General features: G+C 33.1%; 6 protein-coding genes across 6 annotated transcripts; 2 read left to right on the forward strand and 4 right to left on the reverse strand.

The window, feature by feature from the left end:
• Positions 1–599: 599 nt before the first annotated feature.
• Positions 600–2,227, reverse strand: HO173_002672 (uncharacterized protein; the record flags this gene model as incomplete). Its single annotated transcript, XM_037304604.1, has 3 exons — positions 600–870; positions 941–1,794; positions 1,850–2,227. 3 exons carry the CDS (start codon positions 2,225–2,227, stop codon positions 600–602), a joined length of 1,503 nt encoding a protein of 500 aa, XP_037168697.1.
• Positions 2,228–2,737: 510 nt separating this feature from the next.
• Positions 2,738–4,114, forward strand: HO173_002673 (uncharacterized protein; the record flags this gene model as incomplete). Its single annotated transcript, XM_037304605.1, has 3 exons — positions 2,738–2,770; positions 2,833–3,267; positions 3,323–4,114. 3 exons carry the CDS (start codon positions 2,738–2,740, stop codon positions 4,112–4,114), a joined length of 1,260 nt encoding a protein of 419 aa, XP_037168698.1.
• Positions 4,115–4,323: 209 nt separating this feature from the next.
• On the reverse strand, positions 4,324–6,150 carry HO173_002674 (uncharacterized protein; the record flags this gene model as incomplete). Its single annotated transcript, XM_037304606.1, has 2 exons — positions 4,324–5,559; positions 5,611–6,150. 2 exons carry the CDS (start codon positions 6,148–6,150, stop codon positions 4,324–4,326), a joined length of 1,776 nt encoding a protein of 591 aa, XP_037168699.1.
• A 15,847-nt stretch (positions 6,151–21,997) lies between these two features.
• Positions 21,998–23,051, reverse strand: HO173_002675 (uncharacterized protein; the record flags this gene model as incomplete). Its single annotated transcript, XM_037304607.1, has 6 exons — positions 21,998–22,075; positions 22,122–22,193; positions 22,360–22,551; positions 22,708–22,771; positions 22,935–22,952; positions 23,023–23,051. 6 exons carry the CDS (start codon positions 23,049–23,051, stop codon positions 21,998–22,000), a joined length of 453 nt encoding a protein of 150 aa, XP_037168700.1.
• Positions 23,052–24,387: 1,336 nt separating this feature from the next.
• HO173_002676 (uncharacterized protein) lies at positions 24,388–24,874 on the reverse strand (the record flags this gene model as incomplete). The annotated part of the gene is made up of 3 exons (XM_037304608.1): positions 24,388–24,564; positions 24,621–24,812; positions 24,872–24,874. 3 exons carry the CDS (start codon positions 24,872–24,874, stop codon positions 24,388–24,390), a joined length of 372 nt encoding a protein of 123 aa, XP_037168701.1.
• Positions 24,875–25,191: 317 nt separating this feature from the next.
• Positions 25,192–26,932, forward strand: HO173_002677 (uncharacterized protein; the record flags this gene model as incomplete). Its single annotated transcript, XM_037304609.1, has 3 exons — positions 25,192–25,306; positions 25,370–25,425; positions 25,478–26,932. 3 exons carry the CDS (start codon positions 25,192–25,194, stop codon positions 26,930–26,932), a joined length of 1,626 nt encoding a protein of 541 aa, XP_037168702.1.
• Between the last annotated feature and the right edge of the window lie 437 nt (positions 26,933–27,369).

The raw sequence follows: 27,369 nt of genomic DNA on the forward strand, positions 1-27,369 counted from the left end.
ATTAGGCGGCGTCTGATCCTGTACACCATATGTACATAGAGGAAAACGCCCTTCTCCAAATATTATGTCTGCTGGAAATGCTTGGTGGTGGTTTGGTCAATTTCTCCTTTTGCCTGTACACCCGAAATGGACGCCACAAATTCCTCCGTACACGAAAAGAGTGGACAAGAGTCGTATGCCACCGAACACTGTTCCCTTGCTGTTCTTGTCGTGATACCCTGACGACTCCCAATTGCCACCACTTGGGTTAGATTGTGATTCAAGAGAGGAAGTACGTAGACATTGGCTCCATTTCTATTCTACGCGGAGATATAATAAGGGTCAAGACCCATCACGTTGTTGTAGTCTTTGCCATTAATCATTAATCAAGTATCCACTAGCACTCATCGTTATCTCTCATTTTCAACAATATCCTCATATCAAAGCTATCCTTGTGGCCGAAAAACAGTATGCAAAAGCAATATGTACAAGCAAGACTGGTATCTTGATACTTTTTGAGGACAGAAAAATGGAAAGCCAATGCCATCTTCTCTCTATGCATGCATGATCATCAGCAAACCACTGCAGAATGAACCTCTTCTCTAATTGCAAACTTCACATCACGACTCCTCGACCTTTGAATCGACCTTCTTAGAGTTCCCCTGCTCCTCTGCTCCATCGTCGTCTTCCCGAGCACGCTTCTTCGAGCCTGGATCGGCAGCAGCATCTGGAGGAGCTTCAGGTGGTGCTGTAGTCGCATCCACTGCCTTTCCGTCATTTTTCGTCAAAGTGTCGGTAGCCTCTTTGGCTTCGTCTTTGACCGGCTTTTCTGTGCTTGGGCTATCCTTGTCGTCCGATCCGGGGCTTGAGGTCCTGACTTTTGGAACTCCGCTGTCGTTTTGTTAGAATGAGTCTTGCATCAGGTGAATCGATAGTGCGTCTCAGAAGCACACGAACTTACCGCTCGTCTCTCTCTCTCCTCTGATCGTTCCTGTTCCTAGATCTATCTCGGCCTTCTCTGCCTCGGCCGCCTCCTCGACCGCGTTCTGAACCGCGGAAACCCTTGTGCTTTCCGCCATTTCTATCTTTGAAGCCGCCTTTGCGGTCTTCTTCCCGACGAACCCTCCAATCCCGGTCATCCTTGTCGTCTCTATCGCGTCTGACACCTTTCTCTCCCCGCCTATCGTGATCACGACCAGCCCAGTCACGATTACCATTCTGATGAGCACGATCATCTTCGTTGGGCCTCACACGGCCAGCTGCAATATCATCGACCTTATCATCACAGTACTGCTTCTTGCTCTTGACCTGCAGCTCATTGCTTTGCCACTTAGGTTTGGGGTCTAGAGCGAGGAAAGCGTTCTGGGTCTCTTCCGAGTCAAACTCCACAAACACACTTCCCTTGAAGGTACCGTCATACGATCGTCGTAGACGCACAGAGTTGGTGGGGCCGTGCTGAGCAAAGTATGCTTCAATGTCAAATTGAGTGCTTGGCCGTTCTTCCCCAAAACCCTTTGCGTAGACACTTCGAGCCATGGTTTTGTCTTCGTGAACCTTTTGTATCTCTACCATTGGCTTACCTACCAGACCTTCAGGTAGCGGGGTTTTTCGCTGGATGGACGTGTCATCTTCGACGACGTTTAGGATGGTACTCTCTTTGAGAGCGTCGACAATGGCAGATAGGGGCTGGAAGTGGCGCATACGCTTGAACGAGTGGATGGTACTAATTGGGACTGGTAGATTTTCATGGCCTTCGACTTTTGTGAACAGGAATTTGTCTGTCAGAAGGTTGGAGTCTGAGAAGTAGAACTCGACCTTGGGTATGGCGGTCAGTCTTTATGAAGTTATATAACATCGGAGAATTACACACTTGTTTGCGAATGGCAACAGGATCGCTACTCTCTTGTTGAGAAACGAGATCCGACTTGTTATTGTGCCTTTTGTGTGGACGATCATTGGGATTGCCATACTGTTTGCGAGGTCTGTCGTTCCATTTCTGTCCTTCTCGAACCCTCTTCGAAGGTCCGTCCTGGCTTGGACTCTCCTTCTCGGGTTCCTTGCGCGTCTTCTCTTCCTGCTCCACTGGGCTCTTGGCGCTCTTTCCGGCAGACGCTGCTTCGGTGCCATTGGTCTGACTCTCCGATTTTGACTCTTCAATCAATCTTTCAATTGTATCTTGCGACTGGCCAAGCGATGGTACTTCTACTTGGTCCTCGCTTCCAGGCTTGGTTACCTCTTCCACCTCCATATTGGGTAGACTCTTCTCTAAGCAACTGTCAGTCTCAGCCATATCCTTTCCACCGTTGACAGAAAGAAAAAGTCCCTAAACATGATGCGAATTTAATAAATCATCAGACGTGAGGCTAAAGGCTTTACCTTTTGTTTAGAAGATCCTATTAGAGACTGCTTTGCATAAATATCGAAGGACTGATAGCTCTCCAGTCACTCTAGTGGGACAGGGTCTTCAAGTCAAATGGTATATAGATGATGGGAAGCAGTGATTGGGTCTCGATCCAATGTCCTCGTGTACCTTGGAGAATGTTCTGCGGAGAATTGTGGATCGGTTAACTACCTTAGAGTCATGAAAAAGTGGGAGGGACAGCTCTGTCAAACGAGCGGGGCAGTTTTTCCCGGCTCCGACTAGAATACGGTGAACCACTAAATCCCTGCAGCGAACGCGAATTCTAGTGATCTGATAATTTATAGCGACAGCCCTGACAGAACTGACTACCACTCACTCATACCAGATCGATTGACCATGCGCAAAAGGTTTCATGGTCTCAAGAGAATAGTAAGTCTTTATATTCGGCGCATACGTGTTAGAGATTAAAGAATGACTAATACATCTCGTAGAAACTTCGACAGTCATGGAATAAATACAACCTGTTCAATCTCTCTCGAGTCGAGCAGCCCAAAAATATCGAAAGAACCTTTTTCCAACAGAAATGGACCGCCAAAGCTTTGACAAGAGCATACCATGGCGAAACTATCAGAGAGAAGCAGTGGACCAGGATGTTCCGACGAACAATTCGCTCTGTTGTGCCAATGGATTATAAGATGCTAGCAGAGAAGGATGGATCAGAACAGGCCGAAGGGAGGGGATCAGGACTTGATCCACCTCCTGATCAGAAACCTAAGCCGTTCCCACGGACACCATACCTCAACATGACATATGCGCCAACCGAGCGGAGGCTGGATACCGCTATCTTCAGGGCTCTGTTCGCAAGTAGTACGAGGCAGGCCCGCCAGTTCGTGGTACATGGATATGTCAGAGTCAACGGAAAGGAGGTCCTCATTGCTCTCGAGATGTTTGCTAGCACATAGCTAACCTCACGGTCCGCAGATGATCTACCCAGGCTATCAATTGAACCCAGGCGACATGTTTCAAGTGGAGCCTGATCGCGTGCTTTATGCCACCGGCGCCCCAAAAGATAGATTCGAGCGTCGCGCTGGCCGCAAGATACGGGCCAGATACTCCAAGAAAGCGTCCAACTCTGAAGGCTCTGAAGATGCCGAGCCCAAAACGCCCAAGTCAGACCCATCTCATGAACCCACCACCACGGACAAAACCCCCAAAGAAAGCCTTCAGTCTCTCCTCAGCCAAGCGAAAGAACTTCTCGCAACTCCTTCAACTTCTCTGACTGCAAAACGAAAGCAAGATCTCCGCGCCTTTCAAAGGACTGTGAAACGCACCTTAGGCCGCCCCAAGACCCTGACAGCGACCTCGCTCGACAGTCAATTAGCAGAAATAGTAGCGCGTATGACTACAGCACCGAATACCGGTCTTAAATCACCGTCACCCCCAACACCAGAAGTACCCGTACTCTCAACGCCCGAACTTCAGGCGGAAGCCGCCACCCTCGACTCTACCCAACTCAAGACTCTCCGCGACGCTCTCAAAGACGCGCGCGAGAACCCTGTGGATCCATCAAAACCGTATGCTACTCCTTGGCGGCCTAGAGAGTGGATGTCCGCATTTGCATTTGTGCCCCGATACTTGGAGGTGCATCAGAGAGTATGCGCGGCGGTGTATCTAAGGCATCCGGTTGCGAGACCAGGCTTAGCGGAGGTGCCGACACCTTACGGAACGGAGATAAATACTCTAGCTCATAATTGGTATCTACGGCGGAGGTAAAGGAGTGCGTGATAGCGGCTGGCAGCTGTAAGAATCTGTACATCACCGTGGAAGATTTGTAGCATAGCATGGCACACTGCATAGAAACACTTGGACCGTGCTTGTGCCCTTGGAGTGACAGCGATGTGCTCTATATCCACGAATGTGTCTCAGGGTATCTGGGCGTCATGTACACATATACAAGCTTCAAAATATGAGAGCGAGCATCTCTACTCTCCCTCACGCCTTTCCGGATTTATCTCCTTTTCGGGCTCTTCAGAGCCATCCTTCCAATATTCGTGGATCAGACTTTCCACTTTCCACTTCGGGACTCCCTCACCTCCCTCCTCGCTGACAAGCCTCCAGACTCTTTGGTCGCCTCTCTCACAGGCTCTCCTTGCCAATGACACTGCAGTACCATGTCTAGGCCACCATCCCAGGCCACGCATCTCCTCGAAATAGCGCCAGGCATCGTCGATGCTGCTCTCGCTATTGAGGCATACCAATGTGAGCCGATCGTACGTGAGTCTGTCCGGCACGACCTTTAGCGCCACCATTTCAGAAGCCAGGAACATGGCAAGGTCTTTGCGAGCAGCTTGCGAGCAGCCGCGAAAAAGAAGATTGAATGTTGCAGTATCGGGAGTAAGAGAGTCTCCAAAGTTGTGCAAGGCCTTGTAGATTGAAAGAGAAGAGGCGAGGTCATGGTGAGCTATGTACGCTTCCATTATCACATTGATAGCCTGTATCGGGATTTGACGGTCCTGCTCGCGGAGTTCTTCGAGTATTGAGACTGCTGTAGCTACCAGACTGGGCGACAGGCATAGATGGGTGAATATGGGCCGAGTAGACGCTGTTGTTGGAGGATGGCCGGCAGCCGTCATGATGGTAAGGAGAGTGAACGAAGTGCGAATGTCCTTGGCGGTCACGTATGTTTCTAGTAAAGCTTCGTAGTGGTGGAGCTGGATAGGGTTGCCTGATCGGCGACCTAGGATACGTAGGGCGGACGTCGCGAGGTAAATGTCTCCATGACGAGCTGCAGTAGAAATTATATTGATGCAGATTCCAGCAGAAGGATTGAGATACGAGCTCTCGACCCTCGCCCTGTAAGCAAAGAGGGTGCCTCGATGGTGTAGGGCGCGTGAGGCAGTGTCGAGCAAATAGTACCACAGGGTCGCTGAGATGTTGAATTCGCCTGACGAGATGCGGTGTTGCATTAGGTTGACTGCCGAGTCGAATTCTTCAGCAGAGCAAAGGGTATATATGATCAGGTCATAAAGCCAAGAGTCGACTTTGGCTCCTTCTTTCTGCATCTGGTCCAGAGTATCAAGCGCAAGCTCTAGCTGTCGCTCTCTGATCAGGCCCGTAACCACGTCGTGCCAGCCGTTTTTGGTCAAGGAAAACCATCGTTGGCGTAGTTCTTCGAGTATGCGTTGCCTCAACAGGCAGTCTGGATGTACAGCAAGAGCCTGTATGGTGTCAGCCAAAGCATATCTGAATCCTCTAGCGCAATATCCCACCGTCAAAGCAGCATGATATGTAGCGGAATCCGGGGTAAGACCTTCCACCGCAATCTCATCTAAGATCCTAGCAACCTCTCCTGCTGAGCCATACTGATGATCCGTGTTGGCAAGCAGCAATGCATCGTACAACCGCAAATTCGGCTTCTGACCGCGTTCTTTCACCAATATCTTCACACAATCTCGAATATGGGCATAATGACCTTGCAGGGTTGACCTCCGCAACTCTTGATATGCAGATGTTATGTCTAGGTGCCTTATACGGTCTTGATCACGGACATGCTGGCCAACGAAGGAGGGTTTCTGATGAGCGCACCGCTGAGCTTGAAGGTTTCCGGGTTGGCGTAATGGACGCGGAACAGTTCGAGAGCTTGTGAGGAAGCTTTGTGTGTGGGTCTGGCGTGGGTGAAGTTTTCGACATACTATCAGACTTCTCGCACCTGGCCGTGAGATCTCATTGAAGCCTTGCCGCGGGATTCTACTCGATGTTGGACAAAGACATTGCAATAAGCCATCGATTGTCGTTCTCCCCGATGACATTGGCTTCAAATGAAAGCATGTCTTCTCAGTCTCAAAAAATTATCAAACTTTCGTTCCTCTTTCTTGCCTCGGTCCCTCAGATGTGCCAATACCGCTAAGCCCCTTTGGGGTAGTTCTTTGACTCTGGCAGCCTTTCCTATGTGCCCCTTCAGTCACGGAGACGCATAGGGAACCTTTCCCACAAATATAAAATATAAAATAAAAAAAAAAAAAAAAAAAAAAAAAAAAAAAAAAAAAAAAAATAAAAAAAACCTTTTAAAATTTTATTTAAAAAAAAAAAAAAAATTTAAATAAAAAAAAAAAAAAAAAAAAAAAAATATAAAAAAATTAAAAAAAAAAATATTAAAAAAAAAAAAAAAAAAAAAAAAAAAATAATAAAAAAAAAAAAAAAAAAAAAAAAAAAAAAAAAAAAAAAAAAAAAAAAAAAAAAAAAAAAAAAAAAAAAAAAAAAAAAAAAAAAAAAAAAAAAAAAAAAAAAAAAAAAAAAAAAAAAAAAAAAAAAAAAAAAAAAAAAAAAAAAAAAAAAAAAAAAAAAAAAAAAAAAAAAAAAAAAAAAAAAAAAAAAAAAAAAAAAAAAAAAAAAAAAAAAAAAAAAAATAGCTAGCTACGTTAGCGTACTAGACTAATTCTTAATATTCTTCTTTATTATTAAAGAAATTTCTATTATATTATTAATAATATTAAAATAAAACTAAGTATTATATAATAAGCTAAATAAGATTATTATAAAGTTATAAGATAAGATAATAAGTAAAATATTAAAGAGAAAGATATCGAGTAAAATAACTACGATAATTAATAAATATATAAAAAATATAAATATTATAAGAAAATTAATTAGAACGACTAGAAGGCTAGCGAGTAACGATATATATATTATAACTATAAATAAGAAGAAAGCGAATAGATTAAGAGAAAGTAAGAATTAGACTTTAAAGATAAGTAATAGTGTGAGAGTAATTACTAAAATATATAGTCTTCTACTTTATAAAATAAGAATTAATATATTTAATATTAAAGATATAATTATAATAATTAAAAGAGTTTAGAATAAGAATATTAATATACTAAGTCTCGATATAGTATAACTAGACTAATTCGACGCGAATAAAGAAAGTTATAATAAGAATTTATTAATTATTAAATTAGTATCTCTAGAGAAAAAAAATAGAGTACTAGAAGAAGATCTAATTATCGATTTAAAATTATATAATTATTACGTTTATAATAAGTAGTATAAATTAAAGTAATACTTCGTATACTAAAAATATAATTATTTATCGACTATATACTCTAAAAAGAATTATTTAATATATGAGAAATACTTAGAGAAGTATTATTATAAAGAATATATAGTCGATACTTATAAATATTTAATTTGCGAGGAATTATATAAGGCTTAAAATAAGGTATATATAGTAAAGAAGAGAAAGATAGCGAGAATAAGAATAATGAGATAATAAACTCTTTTACGATTTATAATAACGAAGAAGATATCGACTAGCTATTAAATAAGCGATTAATTAAATAATTATTTTTAGAATACGTCTAATCGTAGGCGAAATAAGAATTTTTTTTAAGATTAATATTTACGCGTAGTAGATTAGTAGATAAAGATAGAATAGTTAGTAGAGAAGAAATTAGAGCGTTAAATCTCGAAAGAACTATTATATTAAATCTTTAGTCGAGTAAAAAAAGATATATTTCTATATTATTAATAAGAATCTTATTTAGAAATAGATCGCTCTTTAAAGTAATATATCTACAAATCTAAAAAGTAAATTTCCATACGATTTTCGCCGGGTCCGTACTATAAGTATAATTTAGCACGATTTAGCCTATTAAGTAGACTTTATCTATATTTAACTCTTTTCGTTAATTCTACTAGTTTAGTAACTTTAAAAAAAATTTAGTAACTTTAAAAATTTTGCGTAATATACTCTAATATACTCTAAGTACTATTCTATATATATATTATAATAATATTAATATATATTATTATTAATATACGTATTATTATACGTTATATTAGAGTATTACTTACGCGACTAATTTTATTAAATCGTTTAATTTCGTAACCAAATTTAAATTAATATTAATACTCGTCGCCGTAAAACCTTACCGTCGCAACGTCGATTATTAGAACTTTTCTTTTTTTATACGTATTACTACTAAACTAATAGAACTAGTAAAAAAGATTAAAATAGTTACTAAATTAATGAAATTTAAATAAATTCTAATTAGATTTACTAATTCGACGAATTTTATAATTTCCGCGATATACGCGCGATTAGTAATTTCAAATTTTATAGAAACTTTTCAAATTTGCAGATGTAGATAAAGTTAAATAATATAAGAATAATATAGTAATAAAGGAAATTAATAACTTCGAGAACGATAAATAGTCTTTAAGTTAAAAGAGTGATAATAAGAGAATTATAATCTTCGTTAATAAGAATAAAAAGAGATATATTCGATTTATCGATAACTAAGAAAAGAAGAATACTTAGAAAAAAAATGCGAATTCTATAAATTAGACGAAGCGAGTAAATAATATTAATAATAATATTAAGAAATAATAGTATATCTTAGTTAGCTATTAATACTATAATATAATATAAGAAAATCTAGAATAATTATAATAGAATTTTTTAATAATAAAAAGATTTATAATATCGATATAGTAGTAATTTAGAAGCTCTAGAGAAATATTAATATAAATATATTATATTATTCTCTAAAGAATAGATTTAACTTAATTTATCTCTATTATAATAATATATAAGTATACTTCTATATTAATAAGAGAATATTATTAAAATAATAGTACTTATTATATTACTTATCGAACCTCTATACTCTTAATATTAAGTTTAAAAATAATAGAATTATATATATATATAATATTTATAATCTCGATAATTAATAAATAGATAAATTTAATAAATTATATAAGACGCTTATAGAGTCTAAAGATAATAAATAGATTATACTAGATAATTTTAATCTTTATTATATAATATAAAAGAAATTAAATACTTATATTAATAAGAGAGTAGAAGAACTAATACTTATAGCGAAAGAATTCGCTATAGAATAAGTATTACTAGTAGAAACGGTAATATATAAAGAAAACTATTAAATAATAATAGATCTATTATTCGCTACTCTAGTATTAATAATAAATATTATTAATTATAATATCGAAAATAATTTCGAAAGCGAATTTAACTATCTTCTAATTTTTATAAAGCTTAAGCTAATTATAATAGAGTTAGTATTAATAATATATCGAAACTTTAATAAACTAAACGTCGAGGTTCTAAGAGAAATACTCGCTAGAGTTATAGTATCGAAAGAGTATCTAGTTAATTCCTCGAGAAATAATAAAAATCTTATTAACGATAGTATCGATTATTAAATAGTAATTATTATTAACTCTATTTAAGCGGCTATAAAGAAGTTTACTTCGATTATTAGATTATTACTATAGTTTAAATCGAAATTTATATTAGAATATAAGAAAGTATAAAGATATTATAAATTACTAAAAAGAAGTTAAAGAATAACGCTTTTAAAGAAAGTATAGAATAAATATAAAGTCGCTAAAAACTTTAAAAATAATCTAATTAAGAGAACTATTAGAAAGGCGTTTAAAGAGTTTATAATAAAGACGTATAAGTTATTATAAATAATATAAAAAAAGATTAAGTAGATTAGAAAATAACTTATAATATAGATATATCTCTCTTCGCTATTTAATAAAGATAAATAAAAATATAACGAATTAAACTCGAAGATAGATCTTCTTATAAGAATATTCTTCTTATTATTAATATAGACGAAGTTAGATAATATTAATATTAATATAATATATCTATAAGTTTATCTAATAAGTATAGTTATTATAAATAAGATAAAAAAGATTATAATATAAATATTATTAAAGAGAGTTTTAAGAAAAGATACGATCTTTAATCTAATTCTTAAAGAGATTCTAAAGTTATTACTCTCTTATTTATATAGAATATTTAATATATATATAACGAATAACTACTATTTAGAGTACTTTAGAATATCGATAATAATTATTCTTTCGAAGCCGAGTAAGAACTATTGGATTTCTAAAGAATATCGATTAATAGCTTTACTTAATATTATAGAAAAAGTAATAGAGTTTATTCTTACTAGAAGAATAGTATATCTTATAAAGATATATAAACTTCTATCGATTATATATATAGAAGGTCGTAGATTACGATTATATAAATATAGTATTTACTATCTTCTAGAAAGAATATATTAGATCTAGAACTCTAATAAAGTAATTACGATATTACTACTAGACGTTTTAAATATATATAATAAAGTCTCTTATTCTCGATTACTTTATAATCTTTAAAAGTAAAAAATTAATATAAGAGTAGTTAACTAGATAGAATCGTTCTTATCTAATAAAATAATAGTATTAAAAATAAGCGAATACTCTATAATAAAGACTCTTATAGTAATCAAAATTTCTTAAGAATTATCGCTATTATCTATACTTTATCTCTTTTATAACTTAGATCTTATTAATAAATATAATAGTCGCGTTAATTTAAAAATAATAGTTATTAGCTTCGTAGATAATATAAACCTTCTAATAATAGAAGACTTTATTAAGAAAAACTATAACGCTCTTCGTTAAATTTATAACGAAGTTTATATAAAGTAGACGTTATAATATAAATTAAAGTTTAATTCTAATAAATATTAACTACTATATCTTAATAGAAAATAAAGATTTAGCTTAAACTATTTTCTATAATTTAATAAGAGATAATATATTAAGATAAGACGCTTTATTCGCTATTTAGAAGTCGAAATTAATTTTAAACTTCTATAGAGTTATTATAATAAGAAGATTCGATTTAAGACTATTAAAAGTATCGATATATTAGTAAGAATTATCGAATCGACGTAGGGTAATAATTATAAGAGTATAAGATAGCTCTATTAGGCGGTAATTATTCTATAAATAATATACTACTACTTAGTATAGTATTAGTTTAAAAATACTATCGATTATAATAAAACTTATCTCTTATCGCTATAAAGAATTTAATTTTAAATAGAGAGAAAGTATTAGATCTGATGCTGTTATAAACCTTAACGCTATTTATATTAAAACGTCGATATCGTATATACTACGTTAGAGTTTCTTTTAGAGTTTAATTTTAATAATATATCTTATATATCTAGAGACTTAGCGAATATAGGTCTACTTCGTATATCTTAAAGTTTTAATATTTTTTAGAGATTAGTTCTATTATTAAATATATTATTAAATTCTATAATAATATTATATTTTTTATAATCTATATTCGCTAGCTGATTATTAGTAGACTACGCTCTTATAATTCTAATCTCTCTATCTTTTAAAGGAAAAGACTTATTATTATTATAATATTGGGTTTATCTCTAGATCGTATAATGAAAAATAAAGATAATATTGAAAGTCGCTATAGCCTCGATAATGAGTTTAAGAGTTTCTTATTAATAGAAAATCTTATTATAAAATAATATCTTATAATTATTAAAATCGAAAATTATTATCTAAAATAAGAATAAGAATTAACTACGTTAGAGGCTTATAATTATAAGCTTTATAATATTAGCTTATTATTTATAATTAATAAAAATTTATCTATATCGATTATTATCGCGCTTTTAGCGAATATATTAATTAAGATAAAAATACTTTATTTTAAAAGAATATATTCTTATAAGAGTATTAGTAAGAGAGAGTATCTACGCTAGTTCCGCGAAGTCGAAATTAAGTTTCTTATAAATTCTAAGTATTTTATTATTAATTAATTAAGAATTATTTATTATATATAATCTTTAAAAGATAATCTTAATATCTAATAATATAAATACTATTAAATTTATAATTTAGAGAATATAACTTTTAAATTCTTTAAGTAGTTTCTATTTAATTTAATAGCGAATCTAATAAATCGCTATTTTCTTATATATAAAAAGTAAAAAAAAATTAAATAACGCTTCGATTAGAAGATATCTATTTTTAAGATTTATTTAAAGAAGCTAGAGATTTATATAACTCTATTTTTTAAGAAGTATTAAGCTAATTTCTTCTTAGCTAAACTTAAATTAAAGCTTAAAAATAAGATTCTAAGTACTAGTAATATATCGAAATAATAAGAAGAAATTCTTATTTAGATTATTATATAGGAAAAGATTTTAAAACGCGTACGCTTTAATAACGATTTTTATTTAAAGTCTTTAAAGGAATTCGCTAAGAATAAGTTCTTAAAGAATCGAATTTCGAAGTTTAAATTAACTTTAAATAGCGGCGCTTATATAGCGCGTATCTAAGATAATAATATAAAGTATAAAATTAAATTCTTTAACTCTAACTATAAGAAGGATAGTTATTTTTATTATAGAAAATAGAGTTATTAAATATCTAAATATTTAAATCTTAATAAATTATTTATAATATATATCGATATAATATTAATAAAAAAAGATTTAATCTTATAATCGTCTTAAAAGCGAGATAAAAACGATAATTAATAGAGATAATTTCTTCTATTCTTATAAAGAAGTAAATAAAGCTTTAGAGTAAATAGAGGTAACTCGTTACTCTATTTAATACTAAAGTATATATTAATTTAATTTTATAAAAGTTCGTAATTTAATAGAATTTAGAATCTTATAACGCTATCTTATTATAATCGAAAACGCTAAATAATTAAAGTATATATTATTATAGCGTGTATTAGCTGAAGTATTAGTTAGTAAATAGCTAAGATTAAAATAAAAAATATAATATACTCTTTTATATTATTAATTAAAAAGGCTTTAATATCGTATTAGATATACTCGAGCTAAATTAATTATAAGTATTATTAAATTTAGCGATAGAGTAATAATAATTTAAAGTTAACGCTAATAAATTATAGATTAAAAAATTAATTAAATTTATTTAAATTATCGAAGAGAAGCTAAATATATTCGCGATTATATATATTATAATAGTATAAAGTAAATTAGAAAATAGACGTAGTTTAAAGCTTTCTTAGAAGTTATTAAAGTTTAATAATATTTTTTTTAATAAAAAAGTAGAGATCTTATCTACGCTTAAGTAAGAAGATTATATTATTAAGATTAAAAGCGATAAAAAATTACTATATAACTTTTTATATAATCTATTTTAAACGAAGTTAGCGAAGCTATAGCGCTATTTAAAGAATTTCTTTTAAAAAAGCTAGATCTATTACTTAACTTTCTTAATTAAAATATTAATTTTTTTTATTTCTAAAAAGAATAAAAGATTTTATCTTTATATTAATTATCGAAGTCTAAACGCGATAATTATTAAAAATTAATATTCGCTATCTCTAATTACTAAGACTCTAAATTGCTTATATAAATTTAAAGTCTTTATAAAGCTAAATCTTAAGAATATCTATTATTAAATTCGAATTAAAGAGGATAAATAATTGAAAAATAGCGTTTCGCAGTCGCTATAACTACTTCGAATATTTAGTTATATCTTTTAAACTCGTTAATATATTAATAACTTTTTAAGTATATATTAATAGAGTCTTTACGAGTTTAATAAATATAATATATATAATATATTTAAATAATATTCTAATTTATAATACTAATTTAGCGAAGTATTAGCGATATATTAAATAAGTACTTAAGCGTTTACGCTAGTTTTAATTATATATTAATTTAAAAAAATATTAATTCTATATCGAGCGGGTTAAGTTTCTAAAGTTTATTATATCTATCGAAGATATCGCGATAGATTAAAAATATATTACTATTATTAAGAAATAGTTAAAATTAAAAAATTATCGAAATATATAAGTCTTTTTAGACTTTATTAATTTTTATTAATAATTTATCTATAATTATTCTAATATAATAATATTATTTATTAACTTATTTAAAGAAAGTAAGAATAATAAGAAATCTAGATTATTAGAGTAAATAGATAACGCTAAATAAGCGTTTTAATAGCTCTAAAACACTTTTATAACCGCGTTATTTCTATATTATTATAATTTAAATTTAAAGTTATATCTTAAGATTAACGCTTTTAACTTCGATATAAGAGCTATACTTTTATAATTAAATAAAAATAATTATTAATAACTAGTAATATTCTAATCTAGAAAAATAATTTTTACGAAATAAAATTATAAGATTTATAATTAAGAGTTATTCGCTATTATAGTATTTATAAAGTAATAATATTACTATCTAAAAAATAATATATTTTATATTAAGATTTTAATAAATTATAATAATTTTAAGAGCTTTATAAAGTAGAAGAAATTAAACTTTAGATAAGCTCGTTAAACGCTAAAGTTAGTTATTTATAACTTTAAGATTTTTTATTAGATAGATAAATTAAATTCTATTAACTCGCTATTATAACGTCTTAATTATAAAAGAACTTCGCTATTAAATATTAAACTACTATTAATACTATAAAATAAATTTATATTTTAAATTAGCGGTAAATAGTTATAAAGAAATAAGAAGATTATAATAACTATAGCGCTTATATTTTATATTATTAATATCTAAATAATTATTTCTAAAAGAGAGCTTAAGATTATATAAGAGATTATTTATAATATACTTTAAAGACTAATAAAAATATTAATTTAAAATTTATAAGTCTATAATAATTAGATAATTTTTTTTAAATTAATATTAATAAACTAGCGATTAAATATCGTATATATAATTAAGTATAAGTCTTAAACTTCGAGAGATTATTAAGATATAATAATTACCTTTATATTTCTAGAAATAAAATCTTAAAAAAAGAGCTTATTAATAAATATTATAATAATTTATTATTAAAATATTTTAACGCTATAAAAATGTATAAACTATTTATTTATAAATACTATTAAAATAAAAGTTTAAAATAAATTATTAATTATATTAAGATATATAATATTTATTAATAAATTAAAGCTTCGCGATATCGCCTCTATAGCGAATTAAGCTTGCTTTTTATCGTTATTAAGCTATAGAAGAAAATTTCTATAAACTTTATTATCGACTTATTAGCGAGTAAATATAAGAATATTATTTATAATATTATTTTAGTTATAATAAATTAATTTATAAAAATAATAAGATATATTTTTATATCTATTATAATCGATATCGCTTAATTAATAAAAGTATTTTATTTTAAAATAGTATATTACTATAATATATTAAACGATATTATTAATAATAGAGACTCTATATTTATTAATAGCTTCTAATTCGCTATTTACTTTTATTTTAAAATTAAATAATATCTAAATATCGTCTTTTATTTATAAATCGATAAGTAAATTAAGCGTTAAAATTAGATATTAAAATATTTTTTATATATATTTATTAATAATAAGTAAAACGTTTAGATAAAATAATTATTAATAATAAAGTTCGCTTATATAAATAGTTAATATTTCTCTATTAAAATAATATCGTTTTTTTTAATATATAGATATTATTCTAAAATTTATTAGAAGATTAAAAATAACTTTATTAAGAGAGAGATATTTACTATAAATAATAAGATAAAAAAGTTATAAGTATTAAGAAATAAGATAGTAAAATATCTTTATAGCGCGGTTATGACTTAGTTTAAGTATTATAATAAAATATATTAGTCTTAAAGCTATAAGATAGATAATTTAATAATATTAATAACTAAGAATTTAAAGTAGAAATATCTAAATAAGAAGTTATCTTATAAATTTATAAGATTATTTTAAATTATAAATAAGATAAGGGCGTAGATATATCGCCTACTTCTACCCCCGATATATAGAATCTATAATATCTTTTATATATCGTTATTTAAGTCTTATTATCTTTATAATTATAATAACATAGTGAAAGCCTTTATATAAATTTTTAATCTTATTAATAATAATAAGTTTTAAAAGATTGAAGAAATTATTAATAAGATTAAATATAAGAAAGATATTTAATATAAAATTAAATAAACTAGTTAAAGCGAAGAGTATAATTAATAATTATTAAATAATAAATTTATTAATATTAGTAAGCTAATTTAAATTTATAAATAAATAAATAGTAAGTAAAAGTATTAAGTAATAAATAATAAGTCTCTTATTATTAAAGTATTTATATAATTATATAAATTAACGATAAATAAGTAAACGCGATAAAATAAGATATAATTATTAATTAGATTAGATATATTTCTAGATAATACTTATACTACGCGTATACTCCTCTATACTTACTACTATTAAGATATAGATTAATAAAATAATTATATTATTTAATTATCTATTAAGCTTTACTATAGAGAGAATTTATTATATTAAAGTATATACTATTAATATAGATATATTTTTATCTAAAGTAGTTATTAAAGAATTATCTAAGAGTCTTATACTAGCGTTATTATTAAAGAAAAATCGCTATTTAAATATTCTTCGCTATATTATTATTAGATTCTAAATTAAATTTATTAACTTATTACTTTAATAAGAAGATAATTAAAGTATAATCGTCGAGTTAATATCTATTAATATTCGTTATATATCGATAAAGACTCTTAAGCTTCTTCTTTAGTAACTCGTTTATTTTCTCTAATTTCTCTATACGCTTATATATCGTTATAAGCTAGTTTTAAAGATTTATAATTATAATAAAGACGATCGAAGTCGTTATTATTATATATTTCTATAATTTATATTATTAAATAATCTTTTTATTAAGCTTAGTCTATCGATAAGATAGCTTTTAAAACTATTTAACGCGGCGATAATATTATATTAATTTTCTTATCTATACTTAAAGATATAGAGGGATTTTAATATAGCGATTAATATCATATCTTTTAGCCTTATAGTTATTATAGAGAAAAGATTTATTTTAAATATATAAATCGTTATTTTAATAAAAGTAAGTTCTATATAGTAAATTAGATATTAGAATTTATTAGTAGATATATATATAAAGCGATAATAGTAAGAATAGTTAAGAGTTAGTAGTCGCGCCTATAAAACGACTATATACTTACTATTAAAATTATTATTATTATTAAAAAAGGATATTATAAAATTATTAGCTTATATATTAACGTAATTAGTAATAGTAAGATACTTATAATAAAGAGAAGTAGACTATTAATATAATAAGATATACTATACTTATATTAATATTAATATTAACGTTATAATATTAAAATAAGTACTTATAAGAGAGACGTTAGAAGTTATAAAGAATAAAAATAAATAATTTAAAAGAGATTTTTATATTCTTTATCGTAGTACTATTATTAATAGATAGTATTTAATAACGTAGATAGTAATAACGCGATAATATTTCGCTATTATCTATAGAGCCGCGTCGTCTAACTATTATTATTATTTCTATTATTATTATTAATTAATAATCGAGAGCGTTATCGCGAACGCGTTACTCTATTAATTATTCTTTTTAAATTTCTATAATAAAGATTATTATTATATTACTTCGCTATAGACGTAATATATTATAAAAATAACGTTATTTATAAAAAAACTCTTCTTTCTTCTTTTATCTATTAAATTTTCGAGATTTTATTATAAATTTTTAAATCTAATATTATTCGCTATAGAGACTATTAATTAATATTATAAAAACGCTAATATTAAACGCGTTAGTTTATTATAAATTATTATTAATTAATTTTATAAAAGCGATATTATTCTTAAAGAAAGTATTAATATTATTATATAATATATTAATAACGTATCTACGGCGCGTAATAATTAATTTTATTATATTATTAAAACGATATCGTAATAGATTAACTCTTTTCTCTTATTTTTCTATTAGAGTTTAAAGGTTTTTTAATAAGTATTCTATTTTTACTTAGACGTCTAGAGACTAAGATTTAGAAGAAAAGATAATTATTAGATTTAATACGTTATAAGCCTTAGCGCTACTTACGCTAAGGCGTCGATATTATATATACTATATTAGAATTTCTTTTAGAATCTAGTTTTAATAATATATTCTATATATCTAAAGACTTAATAAATATAGATTTACTTCGTATATCTCGAAGTTTTAATATTTTTTAGAGATTAGTTTTATTACTAAATATACTATTAAACTCTATAACGATACTACGTCTTTTATAGTCTATATTCATCTATAAATCTAAAAAGTTTCTACAAAATTTAAAATTGCTAATCGCGCGTTTATCGCGGAAATTATAAAATTCGTCGAATTAGTAAATCTAATTAGAATTTATTTAAATTCCGCCGGTTTAGTAACTATTCTAATCTTTTTCGCTAGTTCTATTAATTTAGTAGTAATACGTATAAAAAAAGAAAAGTTCTAATAATCGACGTTACGACGATAAGATTCTACGATAATAAGTATTAACGTTAACTTAAATTTAATTATAAAATTAGACGATTTAATAAAATTAGTTACGTAGATAATACTCTAATATAGCGTATAATAATACGTATATTAATAATAATATATATTAATATTATATATATATAGAATAGTACTTAAAGTATATTAAAGTATATTACGTAAAAATTTTAAAGTTATTAAAAATTTTTAAAGTTACTAAATTAATAGAACTAGCGAAAAGAGTTTAAATATAAATAAAGTTTATTAAATAGGCTAAATCGTATTAAATCGTACTTATAATACGAACCCGACGGAAATCGTATGGAAATTCACTTTTTAGATTTATAGATGTTCGCTAGCTAATTATTAGTAAACTACGCTCTTATAGAAAGATAATTAAAGTATTTAAGATTATATTTATTTTAATACTTAATATAGAAGTATATCTTCTATTAGTTAAATAACAGCTAGATAAGATTATCTCGAAAGCTATTTTATAAATTATTATTAATTTAATATATAGCGAGATTATTAAGTTACGATTTAAGCGATAGAAGTTTAAAAGAAAATTTAAAAAGAATAGAAAATTAAGTTTACTAAAGCGATATATTAATAGATTTAAAGAATAATACGACGACACTAATAAGATTAAGAAATTACGCCCTTTTAGCGTCGCTTTTAATTAAGAGTCTCTTAAAATAATAATTTATAAGACTAAGAAAGTCGTTAAAGAATTAGCTAAAAGATTAATTAATAAGAGTTATATAATAATATATATAGATAATAATAGAATTAATAAAAAGATAAGAGCGTTAGCTATATCGTTAGATATTAATTCTACTTTTAATATTTATTTAAACTTAAGCGATTAATATACGATATACTCGATAAAGTTATATAATATTCTTTAAGCTCTAACTATAATAGCTATATATTAAATAAGATTATAACTTAGTAGAGTTATAGTAAATATAAATAATTAAATATCGATTTAAACTATTAAAGATTTAAATAAGTATTTAAAGTAGATTTATATAATATAAATAGTATAGATTATTAATTCGCTAAGATATCTCGAGATAATAATAGAATTATATTAGATCTCGGCGTATATTAATATTAATGATAATAAATAGATGAATAAAAAGGCGAAGAAAATTACTAGCTAGCGAGAGTGAGTAATTGATAATAAAAGAGTAGAGATAAATACTAACGAAATAGTTTAATTATTAATTATATAGATAAGAATAATATCGATAATTAAGATAACTATTAGAGATTACGCGATGAAATAATAAACTATTATATAGGCTAATAAGAAGCGGGTAATATTCTTAGAAGAATTTAATTAGTACTCGATATTTTAACTGTCTATATTCAGGGAGACGTTAAGCCCCTAAGACCGTCGCTATTTAAATAAGTTCAGATGGTTCTGTCGAGGGGCTGTCTAAAAGTCGAAATATCGATTATTTTTAATAAAGTATTTGATTGATTTCGAGCTTGCTTAGACGCCTCGACAGATTCTTTATAAATATAAGGCTATTTTAAGAAGGAGGAATTTAAGGGATCTAAGAAAGAAGAAAGAAAGAGACGTTGTTATTTATTTGATATGCTATAAGGGAGACCCTAAAACCCTCTGACCCTCTGCAGCTCTGAGAAGTTTCTGCTAAATTTCAAAGGCTCTTCTTCGCAAGCTCGATAGGGATGAATACTTTATCAAATTTCGTCTACGCTACGTTATTTGAAAGCGTATAAATATTGCTATAATTCTACGTACTTAGTTTATTATCATATTTTTGATAAAATACAAGGAATCCAAAATAGGTAGATTTGAGGATTTTGAAGTTCTTTTCCAGCTTCCTCTTTTGGACGTACCCGTGTAGTACCCGCGTTTAGATCGAAAATAAAAGAAATAAGGTGAGTTTTAGACTGAAAATGGTGAAATCCGATGATCTGATTGGTCACTAGCCTCTTACGGCGTAGCACTATTCTCGTTTTCAAGTCTTGAGCATTGAGAAAGCAAGCTTTCCAATTAAATAAGTTAACGAGAAGCGAGACGATATTCTTAGAAGAATCTAATTAATATTATCGAAATAAATATAACTTCTATATTCGAGAGTTAAGCGCGTTAAGACGTCGCTAATAATATAAATAAGAATCGAGAAAATAGATCTTAAGGCCTTTCTTTATAATCGATAAATATCGAATATAGAGAATAAAGAATATAGACTATTTAGTAAGAAGCGAGGAATATAGGTAAATCGAAGAAAGAAGAAAGATAAAAGAGAGGATTATTACTTATAAGAATATGCTAATAAAACTACGCTACGCCTCTATAACGACGAACTTTATAAGAAATATTAAGTTTATTAAATAATATTAAGCCCTTAATAAAGATTAATAATAAGAATTTACTAGAGTAAGTAGTTAAAAAGAAAGAATACGATTAAGACGAGAGGGCTTTAGCGATATAGAATACACCCCTTTCTAAGAATCAAGTATAGTAAGATATAGAATTATAACGGTAACTTATATAGCCTCATTTATTTGAGATTATATAATTGACTAAAAGGATCAGATAGATTACGTAACTCGTATAGTCGGTTACTAGGGTAAGACTTTAGGGTAGTATGATGTAATCAATCAATCAATCAAACAACCCCCTTCAGTCCACGCTCATCGTTGTTTAAGCCCCAAGCATTTCAGTCATAGCACAAGAATTTTCCGAGACAAATTCACTGTTTACCAAGGATACTTCATTATGCCAGAGATGCAGTCTCTTCTCTTCGACGAAATCATGATCAAGACCTGCACTAGGTAGTATGACTCCACGAGGTTTGGAATGTCAAGTCTGCATGATGCGACTTCATTTTCTACTTGGTCAAAAACATCCATACCCCGCGGCATATGCATACCCTCTAGGGGTTCGCACCACCACTACCCGGGGCCGTGATTCAAAACGTACAAGTTCTTGCCTCAGCTAAGAGATGATAGCAAAGATTCCAGATCTCAATAGGGACTCTCCCAGAAAAGTTGACAGTTGTAATCAAACGAGCCCGAATTCATAATTCTTGTTATGGGGAAAGCATCTTTCCTGCTTGAATACCCATCATGCTCAATTCCTTCAGATGAACGGTTCACGTATTCTGACTGATTCCCACAAAAGTGTGCCAAAATGGAAAGAATGAAGCCCTTGGGATTTCCCTCTCCCCCTCTCAACAACATGCTTTCCTGTAGAGCTTCAAAATTTCCACTTCTACCTCGGTGAGGGACCTAAAAGTGTCAGAACCCTTGCTCGCCTAATCTCCCCCTCTATGCATGACTTTTGCTCGATCCTCTTACAAATCACAACCCCATACTCTGCTTGCAGGGTGCCAATACAAGGGGTAAACATCTGCCAAGGCCGATTCGCGGCTTATCATGCTCCCGCAGCTACCAAGGGTATCAACAAGTGTATGGAAATTTCTTCTCCAGTTGGTAAGTGGATATAGTAGATCTAGTCTTGTTAGCCAGCTCGTTCCAAAGATTCTGCGCTGTCTTACACAATATTTTCCAACAAAACCTCGCTGTGTTAAGTGGGCTAGTCGCTCTGCAAATGCTAAGACGAAATTCCACTAGCAAATTTCCGGGTCAGCATTTCCGTTCCGAGAATGGCCTCGAGCCATGAGACAGCGTCGAGGGAGCAAAGAGATGGCGAGATGAGCAGCCTGCTTCAGTGACATGTCACGCGACTCAAGACCCAGCGCTGGGCTGCAAGAAAGGACCCCAAAAATGCCTTACGGGTATTGTTCTCGTAGCAGAAGAGAATTCCAATTCAATGTTCGCCCATGTGATTGTGAAGCTGTTCACGGGCTGCTGCTGCTGAATCCATTTCTGCCTTACGTTGTCTATGACAACGTTATAAAAGCTTTCGAGAACCGATGCGGCGATCTGCACAGGTAGTAATGAGAGGTATTTGTCGACTCGGCCGATCTACACAACTTTTGGCATAAGCATGTCTTCCTTAGGGGAGGAACTTGACTTGTAAGACAAATCTATCTTTAACGTTTGGACTGCATGTTCCCGGGCATGTCTTGAGATCTAAGACTCCGAAAAGGTGGAGAAGGAAGTATTCTAGACTGTACGAACCCATCCATTCGGCAACTCATACAGATCCCGGGCGACAGGAAAACGCTTTGGGGTATACTGAGGACTGCTCCTCGTCAGTGAGGATGGTATAAGTCTTGGTCTGCTTTGAGCGTTGTAGGTGTGTATATTTGCAGCATTTGGTGTTGGACTTGTTGCAGACAGGAATACAAAGCCAAGGAGCCAAAGTAGCAGATGCGGTAAACATGATATCTTGGAGGGACGCATACTGATTGATAGTGAGGGGTCTTCTCTTTGTTCTTGTCAGTCTGTCATTGTACTGGGAAAGATCGAGCTCGTGACGTTTGGTATACGAACGCCCTGAACAGCCTGATGGCGATAGTCATGGTGGGAAATACTCAGCTGGTTACCCCAGCATGCTTGAACCGTGGCGGAGAGTAGTCGGCTATCGCATACATATGCGAACAAGACTACATACCCCAACATATAAAATGCTTGCGAAAGAGATGGAGGAACAATGAGTGAATGTGGAGATGAAGCGATTGGCTTACAAATGTCCCGTTGAAACCCTGAAAACGTGGATGAAAGACCTTCGAGCGCTATGGTATTTCTTGGCAGGGGATACAGTATGCGCTGCCGCCAAATCTGCAGCAAGGATAGTTCGGCCAAAACAAACAGTCATCGGCAAGGACCTTGAAAGCTCGTTCTCATGCCTGCCTGACTCGAGCAAGCTTACCCTGCTGAGCTGTTTCAAATTGGATTTGGTGCTGATAGACAGGTTGCTCTGGAGAGCACAATCATGTCTGTCCTGGAGACAACAGAGAGCACCGAGGACCTAGACCTTGCACCCAATCCGGAACCCAACCGATAACTTTTCCCTTCCCCAATTGCGAATGAGGAATGTGGGTAAATAGCGATCCGTCTTGTTATGTACCTAGGCCACTCGTCTGCTTCTCGATGCTCTCTGAGAATGCGCAGAGATGATTGACTTTAGACTTCACAGCAATTACGCAAATACGGTATGTTACCCGCCCGAGATTTGAAATCTCGATCTGGTCAACAAGGGGTAATGAAATGATCAAAAAATGTTGAAAGAGTTGCACTCCAAGTGACTCTGAGCAGTCGCAGTGGTGCTTGTAGCAAATAGCAATCTCGTGGGTTCCAAGAAATATTAATATCGCAATGAAAGCAAGATAGCATGCGAGATGAAACAACAAGAAGCAAAAACACGCTAACGTCTCAACTATAAAATTGTAGTACTAACAGAGGGAAGTAACCTTTACACGGAAGAACTTGCGATCAATCCTCTCGTCGATAGACAAGAATTGATCGAACATGGATTCTGAGCTATTCGCGGTCTCTCATTGCAGTCTATGTCGATACCCCAGAGGCAGGATACGAGGATCTCTATCGCTGGTGTCGTCTACCTACTTCGATGTTACCGAGCTTTCGATTTGTGACCACGGCATTTCCAAAAGTGTCTCCTTTTCTCCTGCATCATACTTTGTAACCGCTTTGAGGTACATCCAAGAACGGGGGGACCATGCTTCCTCATCCGTCCGGGTCACTCAATACTTCTACGACAACGAAGCTCTGCTCGAAACCTATGTAGGTGGTAATGGCAAACGTCGGATGGACTCTTGAGCATGCCCATTGCTCGACCATGTAGAGCTCATAGGAAAGGCCACCCCATATATTTGATTTGCAGCACAATTCACAGCCTCAACCTCTGCCTCTGCCTCTTCCACGAGCTCCTCTTACCCCACCCCTTCCTCTGTCTCCTCTTCCCCCATGATCACCTCTCAGGGCACCGCCACCTCTGGCGCGACTCGATGGCTGGTTTTGCTGTTGGTCTTTGACCAGATCGATGATCTCGTCCGGTACTCGCAAGTATTTGATCTACCACCAAAGTCAGCCCACATTGTTCTTTCACATCAATGAGGGGAGTGATATACATTATTCCCCCTCACATAGACCTCTGGTAGTCTGAAAAATTTATCGCCCTCTGGGCTTGTTTGGACCACTTCCTTGAGCGTAAGGTTCATCCACGTATCGCAACTGATCAAGTGACCGTTGAGTGTCTCTCCATTCTTTAGCTCGACGAGCATAGGGTGACCCTGGGCTGCATTGAGAAGACCTAACGGCAGCTGAGTCGCACCGAGTTCAGCATACAGTACCGGTATGTCCAATATCGAGCTCGACTTACCATGGTTGGCCTTGATTTAAATGGGGGAAATGCGAAAGCTGCAGGATCGACACTAGGTATCTACGGTCATTTACAATATTCGAGAGGCGCGGTTGAAGCTCCGCGCTACCCTTAGTGCTGGACTGCTGGTTGGACGCTTTGGTTGGACCCTTCGGACGCGATTGATCAGCCCTGCCAAGAAATCAAGCAGGGCTTAGCTCTTGGCAAAGTGGTGCAGCTGAGTTGTTGCCTGCCCGAGCCTGCTGACTTCAACAACAAAAGGTTCAATACTACAATCCCCTCCTCTCGAGAGGCGACCTCGAGCCGTTGTCGCCACCAGCATGCGCGGCTTCACCAAGGCGGCAGCTTTGCTGTCATCGACTTGGGCTTCGGCTTTAGTCATACCTGAATCGGGTTCCCTGAGCACTCCGTCATCAGATGCCGTGATCCAATATCGTAAGGCAACATCTGTAAAGCCCTGACGTTTCTGATTGACTAAGCATACTAATTTTCCTTTAGATCCTTATGAAGCTCTACTAGAGTTCGGTGCCAGAACTGGCGAACCAATTGATCCAGTATGATGCACAATGTACCGAGTCTTAAAGAGCATTTACCAATAGCGTATAGATCGTCACATTCCAGGTCCAGGGTACGGAAAAGGCATGTGGAGAGAGCAATGTCAAGCTTAATGGTCAAGAGCTGGAGACCAAGTGGGAAGGGACGACTGCCGAAGGTCACGATTACCTCGACATCTACGGTGGAAGCGAAGCAAAATGGCACATTAGCTGCCTTTACGACGCTGTGCCAACCGATGGAAGCAATTCCGTCGGAGAAGATGTCGTCCATGTCCTCAGTATCCATTTCGTCAACCCAGCCCGTCGTGGATTTACGGTCTCGTACAAACAGATTGGCCATCCGGCAATCCTGCGCTTCTTTCCGAGATACCAACCAGCTAATTTCGCTCTTGATCCTGTGCTCGCCAACCAATGGCGGAGGCCGTCCGTAGATTTCGATCCGGATATTATGGCAAATGCAGTAAAGAATGATTCAGTCTTGTATGACATTTTGAGTCAAGGCCAAAAGAGCCTCGGGGCTGAACTGACTGCCATCAAAAGTTCCTTGAAAAAGGGCATGAAGAAGGTAGCTGGTATCTGGTGTCACAAGAGCAAGGGAAAGCCTAGCGAAGTGAAGGCCGTCTCGGTAGAACATTCTAAGATTTCCACTGACCGACTACTGGAGCCACCTCCCGTATCCTACGAGGAATCAGTTTCCACAACTGAGGCTTCCGGTTCAACGAGCACCACACCTAATCTGTCCGCAGCGGAAACGCGATCTTTAATATCGACGGAAGCTCTGCAGACATCGACAAGCCCCATAACAACAACTCTTCCCTCTCAACCCAATATTAATACCCACCTCCTTAAGTCATTTGGCTTGGGACTCATAGTCCTGTCGTGTCTTGCATGGCTCCTCCTACGTTGTCGAGACCCTCGTCGCCGTGTTGACTGTGCCGCTCGCAGGGAGGAACGCAGAACCAAGCGAATGTATCGTAGGGCTGCGCAGAAGCAAGCATTCGAGAACTGGCTTCGGAGCATTCATCTTAAGTTCAAAGCTCTCCGTTTTAGGTACGGCTTCGCGCCTCAGGCAGCAATTAGCTGGGATGAGAAACGGACACGTGTGATCGCACAAGAGGCCGTTCTGGAAGATGCTATGGCCGACGACATTAGGGCACTCAGAAACGCCCACCGAGTCGTGAGCAGCATTACGGCTGCCGAAGAAGGGAGGCATGACTTCGTGTACGAGGCCGAAGGCTCCGAACGGCGGAGGAGCGTCTCCACTCTCCCGGGGTACGAGAGTGAGGGTAGCCTACCACCCTCGTATGACGACGCGGGGGATAGCTTCGAGAGAAGCGCTGTGGTCAACGGGTTTCAATCTATTCCGGTCGACACCGAGTTCACTTCTAACAGCAGTGTCATCTCGACCAGTCCACGAATCAGCCGAGACGGCACAAACAGCGAATTTGACGAGAAATTTGAGCAGATAACATTGGAAGCAAGCGGCCCGGCTGGTTCGGGTTTCTGATCGGTGAGAGGGCTGATAAACGGAGCGAATAGGTATGACGAGGGGGCTTGGCTGTAGGCCGTTAAATGTACAGTATTTTGGAGCCCTGGATGGAAAGGAGGTGGCGTTCAATTTACGTCTTCATGCCAATGTTCGCACAATGGGATGTTTCTTCTCCGTATTTACAAGCATATGTAGTCAATACCACTCGTCGATCTTATATCGATCTACACAATTCGAAATCATGATTGTGTATCCTTTGTGCAATTGCAAAGGAACATAATGCTCCACACGGGTATCCAAATCGAAGTGGACCCCCAATTGGCAATTGGCCACTACGAGTAGCACTAGAAGACGTGCGTTCGAGAGCGTGATAAACTCTTGACTACACGACTATACTACACAACGCAAAGCTTCGCGCGTAGCTCAAATTGCTCATTATTTTCAAAGTGCCATGG

The sequence above is a fragment of the Letharia columbiana genome (assembly GCF_014066305.1).
Source record: "Letharia columbiana isolate WasteWater2 chromosome Unknown Sc0000005_s0, whole genome shotgun sequence".
NCBI classification, from domain to species: Eukaryota; Fungi; Ascomycota; class Lecanoromycetes; order Lecanorales; family Parmeliaceae; genus Letharia; species Letharia columbiana.